The 14,932-nt window shown below is 42.9% G+C and overlaps 1 protein-coding gene across 6 annotated transcripts in view; it reads right to left on the reverse strand.

Moving 5' to 3' along the window:
* LOC110521718 (ecotropic viral integration site 5 protein homolog) overlaps positions 1-14,932 on the reverse strand; it is a 70,174-nt gene that overhangs the window by 37,801 nt on the left and 17,441 nt on the right. For 3 of the 6 annotated variants that reach the window (XM_090231887.1, XM_021599521.3, XM_090231888.1), the window contains exons 3-13: positions 9,948-10,169; positions 8,661-8,735; positions 8,054-8,179; positions 6,984-7,127; positions 6,548-6,637; positions 6,133-6,230; positions 5,874-5,934; positions 5,590-5,643; positions 4,029-4,061; positions 3,464-3,610; positions 388-519 (exon numbers count right to left, since the gene is read on the reverse strand). In XM_090231887.1, the coding sequence (XP_090088013.1) occupies positions 388-519; positions 3,464-3,610; positions 4,029-4,061; positions 5,590-5,643; positions 5,874-5,934; positions 6,133-6,230; positions 6,548-6,637; positions 6,984-7,127; positions 8,054-8,179; positions 8,661-8,735; positions 9,948-10,169 (1,182 nt within the window). The remainder of the gene's footprint in view (positions 1-387; positions 520-3,463; positions 3,611-4,028; positions 4,062-5,589; positions 5,644-5,873; positions 5,935-6,132; positions 6,231-6,547; positions 6,638-6,983; positions 7,128-8,053; positions 8,180-8,660; positions 8,736-9,947; positions 10,170-14,932) is intronic. The other 3 variants (XM_021599520.3, XM_090231889.1, XM_021599516.3) reach the window with 2 other exon arrangements.

A 14,932-nucleotide genomic window follows, 5' to 3' on the forward strand; every position in this document is an offset into this window, starting at 1 on the left:
ATGTTGGAAACAAAGTTAAATCCGCTTTGCATTTTATTTCTTTGCCACGATACTAACGAGTATTGCAGTACTGGTATCGTCCCAGCCCTAGTTCCTTGTAGGCATGCATATTATTTTCTGTTTGTCACATCATTTTACAAAACAAATGTCATCTGTTAACTGGTTAATGGGGGTCAGTTAGTCGGCAGCATCATTTTATGAAATTTGCATCCCTAATGTAGAACAAACATGCCTCACGGAATCACATCAGCTCTAGTCATGACATTTCTATCCGCAATATCCCACAATGTTTACCTATTCCAGGTGGAATGCCTGACAGAGGAGTTAAACTAGGCAGCACTGTGACAGTGAGTGAATTCATGAGACAGTCTGAGCCAGGTAACACACCTTCTCTATGTCCAGGATCTTGTCTTGCATCTCTTTGAGGGCACACTGGGACTCTGCCTCCTTTAGCCTGGCCTGAACCAATTCTCTCTCCAGCTGCAGGATAGACTCCTCTGTGTAGCAGGGGATGCCCTTCTACAGAAAGGAGAGGGAGGAACAGGAGAGAGTGAGGAAGAAATATTATTTGATACACCTTTTGAAATTGTTTCCCCAGACCTAAAATTAGTCAATGGACAATCTCCATTTATGGTGCATTATAGTCCAGGACTAGGCTTTATCGGTCTCCTGGAAACTGGCCAATAGTGTCCTTTAGGTTAGTCTGAGTAGGAATGCGTTAGAATCTCGAAATAACACTGGATATTCAAATTACCTACTTAAAATTCAATTACAATATAAATGTTATATATTTTCATTTAATATATTTATATACATGAACATAGTATTGTAAAAAAAAAAAAAAAAACATTTGAGCAATCAACATGAGAAATGCATAGTTATTATGCTGGAACTTAGAAGTAGCTATCTAACTTATTAAATTGCATACCACTAACAACCCCTCAAATACACCAAGCAGTATAGCGCCTCCATTTCATCCTTGATTTCCACAGAGGGTAGCAAATTAGGCTCACTCTCCCAAATCATTCTAAATGTTTAATGGGTATAGCAGCTCATTGTCAGAGCAAGAGAACACATTATGTAAAACACCGCAGTGCAGACATCACAACACGTTTCACTAAATCAGCTCATCAATATTAAAGGGTCTGTTTAGCACCAAGAGAGGGTCCCACTGGGGTACCACACACACAGCTCTGACTCCACATTGCATACACCCACAGCACCTCCTTATAAATTCATGAATCCTTTCCAGGAGTATGATAATGACTGCAAAAGGTGATTGCACTGCGCAAACAGCATGCCCCAATTTGAAGTAATGCATTGAAACAGGATCATTCTGTATAGAGTAAGAAAAGAGACAGAGTTTGTGGTCTGCAGTGAAGAGGTGGGGAGAATCCATCTCTACTGTCAACTTTACAGACTGTGAATTTGTTGCTAAGCAGCGTACATATTTTGATTAAGTGTGAAAAGTAAACATTGTCAACACAGGATATACATACAGTGCCTTCGGAAAGTATTCAGATGCCTGGACTTATTCCACATTTTGTTACAGCCCTTTTCTAAAATGGATTAAAAAAAAGAAATTATCCCCAGCAATCTACTATTCTATTTTTGCAAATGTATTACAAATAAAAAACAAACACATTTACATAAATATTCAGACCCTTCTAAGAGATTCGAAATTGAGCTCAGGTGCGTCTGAGATGTACAACTTGGAATCCACCTGTGGTAAATTAAATTAATTGATCTAGAGGCGAAAGAAACGCACACCAATTTAGGTGAGGTGCTGGCTAGCGGAGTAGAACACTTGAAAGATTATTTGGCTACATAGGCCTACAAACATTTACAATAGCAACATCACAATAATCACAAATTCAATTGATTGGACATGATTTGCAAAGGTACACACCTGTCTATATAAGGTCCCACAGTTGACAGTGTCAGAGAAAAAACAAGTCATGAGGTTGAAGGAATTGTCCGTAGAGCTCCGAGACAGGATTGTGTCGAGGCACAGATCTGGAGAAGGGTACCAAAACATTTATGCAGCATTGAAGGTCCCCAAGGACACAGTGGCCTCCATCATTCTTAAATGGAAGAAGTTTGGAACCACCAAGACTCTTCCTAGAGCTGGCCGCCCGGCCAAACTGAGCAATCGGGGGAGAAGGGCCTTGGTCAGGGAAGTGACCAAGAACCTGATAGTAACTCTGACAGAGCTCTAGAGTTCCTCTGTGGAGATGGCCTTCCAGAAGGACAACCATCTCTGCAGCACTCCACCAACCAGGCCTTTATGGTAGTGTGGCCAGACGGATGCAACTCCTCAGTAAATGGCACGACAGCCTGCTTAGAGTTTACCAAAAGGTCCCTAAAGGACACTCAGACCATGAGAAACAATATTCTCTGGTCTGATGAGACCAAGATTGAACTCTGACCTGAATGCCAAGAATCACATCTGGTGGACACCTGGCACCATCCCTAAGGTGAAGCATGGTGGGGGCAGCATCATGCTGTGGGGATATTTTTCAGTGGTAGGGACTGGGAGACTAGTCAGGATCGAGGGAAAGATGAACGGCACAAAGTACAGAGAGATCCTTGATGAAAACCTGCTCCAGAGCGCTCAAGGACTCAGGACTGGGGTGAAGGTTCACCATCCAACAGGACAACGACACTAAGCACACAGCCAAGACAACGCAGGAGTAGCTTCGGGACAAGTCTCTGAATGTCCTTGAGTGGCCCAGCCAGAGCCCGGACTCGAATCCGATAGAACATCTCTGGAAAGACCTGTGCAGCAACGCTCCCCATCCAATCTGAAAGAGTTTGAGAGGATCTGCAGAGAAGAATGAGAGAAACTCCTGTTTTTGCTACGTCATTATTGGGTATTGTGTGCAGATTGATGAGGGAGAAGAAGAAAAAAAAACATTCCATCAATTCTGAATAAGGATGTAACCTCACAAAATGTGGAAAAAGTCAAGGGGTCTGAATACTTTCCAAAGGCACTGTATACATGGCTAGTTCTCAAGACATGAATGTGGACAGAAGAAACAGTCAGTGCCCATGCATCCAGTGTTAAAACAAAAGCTGCATCTTATTCAATCTCATGACTATCTGACCTAGGGCGTTATACAAAATCCTCCCATTAAAATAGTGAACACCAACAAGCCAAAATAGTTGCACCAGATCAGGAGACATTTCAACAATCTCAATATCCTGTGCCTGAGTCAGACATGGAGACCAGACCACTGATCCGAGCCTGATGGATGGTGGGTTGACCAGGCCTGGGCTGATGATCATCCCTCCCAGAGGTGGCACTGTAATATGTGCCACTTAGCAGGAGCTTTAATCCAAAGCGCCTTACAGTACAGTAAGTGCATACATTCGTAGTATGTCAATGTGATCCCTGGAATTGTCATCGCCAGACTAAATCAACTGAGTCATACGGGAACATGAGCACTGTGTTACTCCTTACCAATAGTGGTCTCTGCTGGAGCTCCCTGATGGTGCTCTGTGCCAGCTCCAGTTGAGCTGTGGCCTCTTCGCTCTGCTGCCTGACCGTGGCCAGCTCCCGCACGACCAGGTAGGTCTCCTCTGCCTCCTGGGCGCGTGTCACTTGTCCCTTTTGGACATAACCAACCGACGTTGGTGTGAGCAGGGAGCACCACGAGGGTGGGATGAACGGAAGGGGTGGGCATATCAAAGATGATATAAATAAAGCAGGATTGGTGGTTTTAAAACGCATGCTGTTTTTTCTCTCTGTAAAAGTTTAAGATTGAGTCTCTTTGGTGGACTCGGAATGATAGCTCTGATTACATGCACTTCTTGAATCCTAGATTTCACCAAAGCGATCTGATTTCCATGTCCTAATTTTACATAAATGTATTTAAAAAAAATAATTTGGACATTTATTGTGCTATCATTTAAAGGTCAAATCATTAGCATGCAAAGCTACATCGAGGTACAGACATTTGAGATGGGAAAGTGCAATGTAAGAGGGATGAGGGGGGGGATAGTGGAGGAGAAAATGAAGTTTATACCTGGATCAATCTATCTGCCAAGGAAGCACTTTCCTACAAAACAGAAATATCCACAAGAGAGAGAAGCACAGAACGAAAGACCAAAGAACACAGTTATAACAGAAGAAAAACAGACAAACACTTGATTTGGTTTTTATAAAGGGAAACTCAATGTTCATTTTCCTTCCTCCGTCGTTTTGGCAACCAATTACAACGTGAATCCTAACTTCCACATAAGTCAAATGTTCACTCAGCCATGCATTGATGTTAGCAATTGCCCCATAGTGTCCAGGTTATTTTACAAGTATGGGAGGTAGAAAAGGAACATGGTCTTGAGGTGTAGTGAAAAGGTTGTGGGGGTAAAGTGGTGACAGTGAGAATTAGGTGGTTAGGGTGACAGACAACATGGTGATGAGTTTCACACAGGCAAAGCAGAAGACGAGGGCTAAACAGGGCCAAGAGAAAAATGAGACTAAGAAGTTCGCTATAAGCAGCATTTATTTTTAGGATGTAGCCATGCATTTTTAGGTTCTTAAGTGCCGCATGGTTACACTTTAGAAGCTTTTGAGCAATTCCAGTTAATATTTTGGGTATGAGAAGTTGCAGCCTTCGACTGGATTTGAAGCGATACTGTGATATGAGTGAGTGAGTGGTTATGCCTCTAGACAGAGTCTGGTCGTTTGGGACAGATACTCAGGCAGTCCTCTGCCCAGGCCTCATGCACGGTGTCCTGGTACTCTGACCAGGCCTGGCAGTGCCTGTATCTTTGTGCTCAGACAAACATACCGGAAGATCCCAACAACATGCACAACAATGGCAGCCGTGCATGCAGTGCTGCTCTGCATCATCACAGGAGTCAACAGCCATCACTGAATGTAGCCTTTTAGAGCGCCACAGCCAGCTATAGTCAGAGGGTCTGATGTGAAGTGAGCTGGCAACCAGAGGGTTGCTGGTATCAAATCCTAGATGCCATTGCCTGCCATTGTGCCCTCGAGCAAGGCACTTAACACTCCACAACAGCTCCCCAGGTGTCCAGTGTGACAGCCTCTCCAAAAACCTGCACGTGTACGCATGTGTCATTCGGCGGGGTTGAGTTAAAAGCGGAAGTCAAATTTCGGTTGGACCTTGTGTGCAATCGACCAATAAAGTGGTCTTAATCTTACCTGGTCCTGAGCGTGGATCTCAAGACTGAGACATGCATTTCAATGTAAGACTTGCATTCCAAAGCCAACTAGGATCCTTTCACCCAATAAGATATACACTGTCAGTGAGTGAGAATTCTAGTGTTGTCTTGTAAATTGGACAGACAGCCCAACAGCAGCACAGGCCAGTTAGTAGCGACAAGACCCACGAGTCTTTAGTGAACAACGACAGACACATGACGCATGAACAAGCACTTGATGGGTTAATGTATGGTAGGGGGTTATGGTTTTGTTGTGTGAATGGCCCTGGCAAAAAGGTTCACTGGTATAATATGGCTTATTATTATTATTATTATGACTGGTGCCGTGACATAGGATGGCAAGGAGAGCCATGGTTCAACCGGTTTACCACCCTCCTCCACCTCCTTCTTGTCACTCACTTTCTCCAGTGTGTCTAGCCTCTGTTTCAGCAGTCTGTTCTCTGTGCGCAACCTCTGCAACACAAGGACACAGAACACAAAGAAAAAGATCATACATACCTGGGGTTTTAAGTACAGTGAACTCAGCGTATGGAGCGCGGTTATAGTGATCAACTGCTAATAGTGATCAAATTGACCCGTACTGATGTCTATAAGAGTGAAAAATACCACTGCCTTGACTGATACCCTGGTAAGTTTAAAACATGTTTCAAACTAAACACATAGCCTACTGCTTCACCACTCACCTTAATCTCCACCTGCTCCTCCATCTCCTTAGTTTTGATTGTAGTGTATTCCTTTTCTAACCTGAAAACAGGGGTCATACGGCATCAATACAGCGCACTTGCAACACGTGTACTTGAGACAAGCACCCATCTCCATCACACTGTAACTACCATTGCCATGACAGCTCAAGGAACACATCGATTACATCTGCAGCCACAGACGTGCTTTTACAGTAACCAGGCCTAGAGTCCAAGGAGCGAGCAGAAGCGTAGTACTTACTTCTTCATCTTCTTGGCGTTGTACTTGACGTTATAAGCAGCGAGGATGACCTTGTCTGGTCCACTTTCCAGCTGGTGGGGAATGACCTTCTGAAAGTGCTACAGCAGAGCAGGCGAGACGTAACGATTGGGTGAGTACGAGACAGACATGCTCACACAAAGAAACTTCAAGTGTATGTTTATTGTCTTTCAATCTGTATCCTATAGCCTGGTCCCAGATCAGTTTGTGCCATCTTGTCAATGCCTACGGCCATTGTCACAAACAGAACAAACAGATCTGGGACCAGACTATATCTTGTGCCTGCCGGCAATAATTGCCCCTCTGGGATGAAAAAAGTTTGAATTGAATGCATAATTGTGTGCATTAAAACTCCGACAGGGTTGTAATTGTAATGGTTATGGCTGCTCAGTCATACCTGTAACATTCCCTCCATGTCCAGCTGTATGAGTTCTGCCTGGTTCAATTGTAGGATGGCCAGTCCCACACGGAACACTATCTCCAGACCCTGAGACAAACATTCCATTATCATAACATTCCATTATCTAGTACCGCACAGAACACTGCGTTACCAAGGTGAAATTGAAGTTTAGTCCATAAGATATTCCAATGCGTCCTTTATGCCAAGGCCACCGGTGGGCGCTAATTGCTTGCATTTCCTCACAGACCCTTGTGTTGGCTGTAATAAAAAATATTCTGGACTCACTTGACTAGAAGTAGACTGTCAAACATGAGTAAATCAGACGTTCTTTAAAAGCGACAATCTGGGTTTAGTTTATCAGCAAAATGGCAGCCCTGCAGCCAATTTTGGCATACAGTTGGGCGACGTGGATTGCACCTTTAACTGGACTCACCTCTAACATGAAGATGTCAAAGATCCTGGTAGCAACAGGGAGAGGGAAGGAGGTGAGGAAAATGGTGAGGAACCAGGAGGAGGCGTACATTGAAGTGTGGAAACTTTGGGCCTGGAAGTGGATATGGAGGTCTGGGAGAAGTTCCTAAAGGAGGGGGTGAAACGGTGGGTCGGAGATAGAGGGAGATATGAATAGAATAAAACATGATCTTGAATAAAGATGTCACATTATCATGACACATTGACTAATTGTAAGTCGCTCTGGATAAGAGCGTCTGCTAAATGATTACTATATAATTTGTATTCATATTGTTATAATAAATTAACATTCTGACATGCTTACCGCGCTACATGTGCGAGCGTTGCAAAATAAATGTACACATACATGTTATTCAATCATTGCATCCGAACTGCTCGCGTCTCAATGAGTGTCTCCGTAGTCAGGTGCTAAAATAAAACTAGGTTCTATTTGTGACGCTTGACACGCTGCAAGTCCTGCCTCTCCCATCTCCTTATTGGTTTTTAGGAGCATATACGCACGTGGGTGATTGAAAGATGAACTGAGGTCCACACTCCAGTCCAGTTGGTGGTGGTGATGCACCTTAAAGTTGGTTGCCAACCCGCCATAATAAAGCCCAAAGAAGAAGACTGAAGGAGGAGAGATTACTAGAAACTAAACTTGGTTTACCCTTTTATCTGTTTAATAATTGTCGGAGTAGAGGACCTTGTGCATTTCAGGTAAAATAACAAACCAATGTTTATATCCCAGGAAAAATTAGCTAGCAACAGCACGCTAGCTAGCTAAATTGCCATGAATGTTTAATGCTTTTCGACCTGTCCCCAAATGAATATAGTTGGTTATGATTTAGTTTTGATATTTCAACCTGTGTGTCCCGATCGCGTCTGTGATGGATGGCCAAAATCAACATGCGCCCGATGGCGCACGCGGAAGCAAGCCCGCGCCCGGTCTATTCAGCATGTAAGGAGTCTTGGAGCGTGCTGTTGTAAGTCGATATTGCTCTGTAAAAGATTTGCAATTCTTTCATGTATCGAACCCATATCGGGTCTTACCTGGATCATAAACTCAAATTGGTACATGCAGAGTCCCAGCTCAGCCATACTGGGTTTGAACAGTTCTCTCAGTCTGTAGTCCTGCATCAGCTTCACAAACACACAGAACGCCTCCTCCTCAGGCATCTGGTGAGGGGACACCACCAAACAAACACAAAGATCAACAAACAGTTTCCTTTAGCAAAACAAAAAACCTCCTCATACACCATCTAAACCACACAAACACAGAGAGACAGAAAGAGAGATTAAGCCAAGTCCTGGACTAAAATATACCTTCAATGGAGATTCTTCATTGACAATGTTTTTCAGTCCAGGACTAGGCTTAATCTGTGTCTGGGAAACCAGCCTTTAAGAGACCTCACAACGTAATTAAACCTTTAATTAAAAAAAATACAAACTTCACACAATACAAAATCAGACATTATAATACAAGTTAATCACCACCACACAATTTACCAGTGGTCATGAAAAACACACAACTCTTAGTACACAGTTCTCAAGAAAATGTACTCTGGTCAATATAATGAGTCTGTCGATGTGTGTAGTGGAAGGTTACATGTGACCATAGCACATCGTGTGTGTGTGTGTGTTCTAGTCCCATTGTTACCTGCATGAGCAGCAGTCCAACGATGAAAGCACTTCCCTGACAGTAACCGACCTCCCGGTCCACCAGAGAGTAGGCCTGCAACAACAACAGGAAGTGACCTCGGATCAGTCTTCAGCCATGGTCATGAGGAGAGCTAAGCACTCTGCGTGCACATCCCAAATGGCACACTATCCCCTACATGGAGCATTCCTTTTGACCAAAAGTAGTGCACTTTATAGAGGAATATAGTGCCACTTGGCATGCAAGTCTGGGTCTATGAGAAACTGTCCCAGCTAAGGTTTTTCAGGGTCAAGGTGTAACTGTGGACTCAACACTTTCTGCCCTGTGTTCAAGCAATTCAGCACGAAGCAGGGCTACTGGCTCCCATTAAAACCTAATGAATTACTACTCCATTGGTTTGAGAAACAGCTTTTCTAGAACAATTCTGGCTCTGGCGCATGAGAAGAATAAAACCAGTACTCTAACGCATTCTTCTTCGTCTTCTATTGATAGGACAGTCGGCTGATTGCCAGTCTGTTGGTGCTATCCTGCCAAGAGCACAAATGGATATGGGATCAGGCTGATAGGACAGATAATTGGAGACGGACAGGAAAGATTTGTCGAAAGATGGTCCAGGATTCATTCCAGTTACGATTATACACTGAGTATACAAAACATTAAGAACACATGTTCTTTCCATGACCAGGTGAACGCTGTGATCCATTATTGATGTAATGTGTTTTAAATCCACTTAAAATCAGTTTAGATGAAGGGGAGGAGACAGGTTAAATAAGGATTTTTAAGGCTTGAGACAATTGGGGGAGGCGTGTTTGTGTCAAGAACTGCAACGCTGCAGCTTTTTTACGCTCAACAGTTTCCCGTGTGTATCAACAATGGTGCACCACCTAAAGGAAATCCAGCCAACTTGACAACTGTGAACATGGGCTAGCATCCCTGTGGAACGCTTCCGACAACTTGTAGAGTCCATGCCCCCGATGAATTGAGGCAGGTCTGAGGGCAAAAAGGTAGGTGGGGGGGTGCAACTCAATATTAGAAAGGTGTTCGTAATACTCAGTGTCTAAGTGCTGAAGGCGCAGGAGCTAACCGCTAAACCAATTCCAGACCACACTGTAAAGCAATCAGTTGCGCGTATTGGTTTGAAACAAAACAAGGGTTGCAAAATTCCAGTCACTTTCTCCAAATTATTTTTTTTTATCCCTGTTGAAGAGTTCCAGGTTAGAGGATTCCCTCGTAGCTTACTCCTTGATTCTAGAAATCCTCTTTTTTTTAAACCTATAAATCATTCACCTTCATGACATTGAAGAGTACTTCCTGTCCCAAGCTGTCCTCCTTAAAGAACTCGTGCTCAGGGTAGGTCCGGGCGATGTCCCGGCGAATCAGCTTCTCGCAAGGTGACGTCATCTTCAGCAGCTCAGAGTACTGGTCTTTGATAGGCATGTTCTGGGCATTGCATAGCAACTGCCATACTATCGCCCGGAAGTGGTGGGGGATCCCTTTTCTCACCAGATCCTGTTGGGGGGAGATGAAACATATAAATCAGTGTTGGTTTTGGTCCAAAAATGCTAATATTACCAATTGGTGGCAGTAACTAAACCAAAGTGTGGTTTGCAGTTTATCCGACCTTGTCAATAGATCGCTTTCAATATATATATATATATATAAATGTTTTTGTGGACTTTCTCTAATCATTGATATAACATGAGAACAGCCTTTTGAAGGAAAACATGTAGGCCTTGTTTTCTTCATGTTTTTATATACAAAGTAATGTACTGGTATCCACATAGAATGAGACTTCTTATGACGGTGCTCAGAACAAACTAAATAATTTGTCTCTCTGTGTGGTGCTATGTTCCGATGTGTTTTTCTCCACAGCACAGCATGTAACCCAGTCAGTCTCAGTCATCTTAATACAATTTTCCACCACTAAATATAATCTAGTCAGCAAGGCCTTGTGCAGAGTGAAATGTTGTTCTTGCAAATTACTGCTGATGTGACTCGATTAGGACCTTTCCTCTGCAGACAGGGAACACTGGCATGAGTTGCTTCTTAGTGTGTGTGTGTGTGTGGTCATGGGATCTCTCCCTTTCTCTGAGGTCATCCTGGACAGTCCCAGCCTTGTAATGGAAACAATAGACTCTTACAGTAAGCCTATTGTACGTTCCTAGAAGGAAAAGATGTAGCCTGCTTTGTGGTTCTCAGCTCATTCATTCCACCTCTGTGTTCCATCTCCCTATCCCACCACTGCATTACACACACACACACACTCCAGGGTTTCCATTAGCTGGTAATTGCCTGGGTTGTCGGCCAATTGTCTGGAAGAAGAAGAAAAAGTCCCATTGCGAAATAATGCTTTTTAGCCTATTCATTGATGTAAATACATTTGACTGGTCATGCTTATCGGTCTATTTGTGTAATTAAATTGGTGCGTGTGTAGTCTACAGTATATTCGTTATGTATCATAATTATCTTTTTATTTTTTACCTTTATTTATGAAATGCATACAGCATACAGATGCTTTGAGTGGAAAATCTGTCAAACACCGCGAGAGCTGTTGCTACAGCATATCAAACAGCAAATGAAAAGGCAACAGAATGCAGGCTTCATCAGTGCATCACACACCACTTTGCAATGAGCTGGAGGCAGTATGCATTTTGAAAACATATACTTAATGGTTCGAAACCTGAACGTTTTACTACATATTATGAGGCATGTCTTATCTTGCTTCAAAGCAGCCTAGCCAAAATCTAGACCGTATCTGTGGAGACAATTATTTTATATAAACTCTTTCATTGTCTAGTAGCCAAAGGCACAATCTTAGTCATATTAGTAACCCATGCTAGTTGTTGCATATTAGATCTCCCCTTGTGAATTTGGGATCAATCCTCCCACAACTGTCCCGTAGTCTGTTTGGAATAGACAATTTCTCAACAAGCTGACCAATAGATGTAAACTTTTCTACTATGGGGGATAGTAGATTGACCGAGGAAAATGAAATGTGGACAGTTATTCTAACAGCTTCAAAGTGCACTTCAGAATTCGGTAAGAAAGACTGCACATCGTTGCATCCTCGACTTGAATGTTGTGTTGATATGAATTACCATATTCTAAATGTGATTTCTGTCATTCTGAGCACCGTGGGTGGATGCCCTAATCAGGTTGCATATGGGGCCAGTAAATTTCTCAAATGTCCGGTAAATTAAAAAGGCGCCACATTTTCCTAACGGAACCCTGACACACACCCACCAAGCCTCCACTGGATTACTCTCACACACAGATGCAAGAGGAAACTCATGAATAATGCATACAGCTGTTAATACGTCTGGAAAACTACCTCTACCCATTGCTCAACCTGTCACTACATTACGGTGCAAGCTCCTCTGACTCCGGTTGATGTTCACTCAGCAGTGTGTCCCAAATGGCACCCTACTCCCCACCGAGTGCACTCTTCTTGACCACAGCCCATAGAGGTCTGGTCAAAAGTAGTGCACTACGTAGGGCATAGTGTACCATTTGTGTCATTGTCTGGAGCACTCTTGGAAAACAGGATCAGAGGTAATAAGATTGAATTCATCGCTACTAGGTTAAATGAGACCTATTTCAGGAAGCTAGGTACATGTCGCAAGTGCTTCCCAGGAGAGGCATTTGATTGAAACATTTTTTTTAATTTGCAGAAATGCTTTCTGGAACATGTTAACTTTCATGTGTCTTAATAACAAACTTGCATGCCATCTGAAAATACGAATATCATTGTTAAATTACGAGCCTAGTTGGCTTAGCCACAGAAAGACACGAACCTTCCCGCTAGCCATGATTGGCTGAGATAATGGATGGGCTGGACATGCAGAGACATGAGTTCAGATTGATCTGCCACGTAGGTCAGTTCGGAATGAAGCCACGCTTCAGTCTATAACATGAGCAGCTCTGTATGTGTAGATAATCCTTGCTACCGAAGCTTTTTGAAAAATATAGTAGCAATGGAGAACTGCAAAAGTGTTGCTACTGGTCTTAACACTGCTGCCCTGAATTTAGCAGAAAGTATTTTCATTGCAGCAGGATAAAGCGTACTGTTTAGCTAGCTAGCTATCTGTGGTAATATTATTTCTCTCTCAAAAATCTATTTCCATTGCTGGTTATAGCCTAATGCTAGCTAGCTAGTTACTATTATACCTGGCTAGCTTTAGCCATCTGTAGATTCATACTACAGCATTTCATGCACGGTGGCTAGCTATGACAATCTGTTTGTATTTCTAGTACTGTATGGGTTGGGATTATGGTTAATTGTTTAGCTAGCTAGCTACATGTCTAAACAAAACAACTAAACAAGACTCCACTTCACCAGATGATTACATGACCCATCAAGTTAATCAGGTGTGTCTGGGTGTGATTACGGCCATCTATTGTATTTCGTGAACATGTGAACTACACTACCTTAATTGCTCCGTTTAGCGCATGGCCTCGCATGTGAATCCTTAAAGAGATGGGTGGGGCTAAGGATTAAGAGGGTGTGAACAATGCTGAATGGGTGTAGACAAAGATGAGTTCTGCAGTAGGTGTATCAACACATTCACTAGAAATTCTCTCAAAAGTGGGGTTACAAGTTTATCAACTTTCAAACCAGAATTACTTTTCCATTGTTCCTCAACTGCAGTAAACGATGCCATTTTGTACTTTTATCCAATGTAAAACACAATTTCAAATTTTGCAAGATAGGACAGAAAAGAGGTCACAAATTGAGAATATCAGTTTTGTTGACACAACAGAAAAGTAGTATGCTCACACTCAACTTGGTCAACAGAGGAGATAGCAATGTCAATTGATCAATCTCTTTGTTGAATCACTTTTTTTAAACCTTTATTTAACTAGGCAAGTCAGTTAAGAACAAATTCTTATTTTCAATGACGGCCTAGGAACAGTGGGTTAACTGCCTAGTTCAGGGGCAGAACGACAGATTTTTACCTTGTCAGCTTGGGATTCGATCTTACAACCTTTTGGTTACTAGTCCAACGCTCTAACCACGAGGCTACCTGCCGCCCCAATGTGATGATTAAAATGAGTTAGACGACGTCTTACAATACCTCTGGTCACATGGAGGTGTTGTAGCTTAGGCCTCTTCTCTGGAAATTGTGAAATACCAAAGTCATGTTGGTACGGCCCAGTTATGACTGATGAGGATTCTCTACCACTTCTACACTAGCCCCATATGGCAGATACAGAGCATTCAGAAAGTATTCATACCCCATCCCTCTTTTCAGATTTTTCTACGTTACAGCCTTAATCTAAAATTGAATAAATATTTTTCCTCAATCTACACACAATAGCCCATAATAACAAGCGAAAACAGGTTTAGAAATGTTTTGTTTTGTATTATAATTTCAAAACAGAAATACCTTATTTACATAAGTATTCAGACCCTTCGCTATGAGATTCGTATTTGAGCTCAGGTGCATCCTGCTTCCATTGTTCATCCTTGAGATGTTTCTACAACTTGGAGTCCACCTGTGGTCAATTCAAATGATTGGACATGATTTGGAAAGGCACACACCTGTCGATAAGGTCCCACAGTGGACAGTGTATGTCAAAGCAAAAACCAAGCCATGAGGTCGAAGGAATCGTCCTTAGAGCTTTGGGACAGGATTGTGTCGAGGCACAGATCTGGGGAAGGGTACAAAAATGTCTGCAGCATTGAAGGTCCCCAATAACACAGTGGCCTCCCTCATTCTTATATGGAAGAAGTTTGGAACCACCAAGACTCTTCCTAGAGCTGGGACAGTCGGGGGAGAAGGGCCTTGGTCAGGGAGGTGGCCAAAAACCCAATGGTCACTCTGCCAGAGCTCCAGAGTTCCTCTGTGGAGATGGGAGAACCTTCCAGAAGGACAACCATCACTGCAGCACAAGTAGCCAGCCAGGCTCCCCCAGGCTGGGGGTGGAATGTTAAGATTTATTTTGCCGAACAAGCTTTATTTTAGTGGCCTCTGGTACATTCTCATGCAAGATTGTATTTTCAACCAGCAACTATCAGGAAATGACACTGATCAAATTCACTTTTTTCCCCTTCACTGTCCCAGTCAGGCCAATTGGCCAAAAATCTACTGGGCCGAACATGGTGTAGTTCTTAAATGCATTGGGGTCATGCGAGACCTGTAGGTTGGCATGCTTTCTCTCTATATTCAGCTGTTAATAGGCTACATTTGGTTATTATGATACGTATTAAAAAGCTGTGTAATATAATTTAGCAATGCAAGCCATTACTCTATTCTTTAAAATTGTATTGC

The sequence above is a fragment of the Oncorhynchus mykiss genome, chromosome 4 (genome assembly GCF_057628025.1).
Source record: "Oncorhynchus mykiss isolate SJ-2025 chromosome 4, ASM5762802v1, whole genome shotgun sequence".
Classification (NCBI taxonomy): domain Eukaryota; kingdom Metazoa; phylum Chordata; class Actinopteri; order Salmoniformes; family Salmonidae; genus Oncorhynchus; species Oncorhynchus mykiss.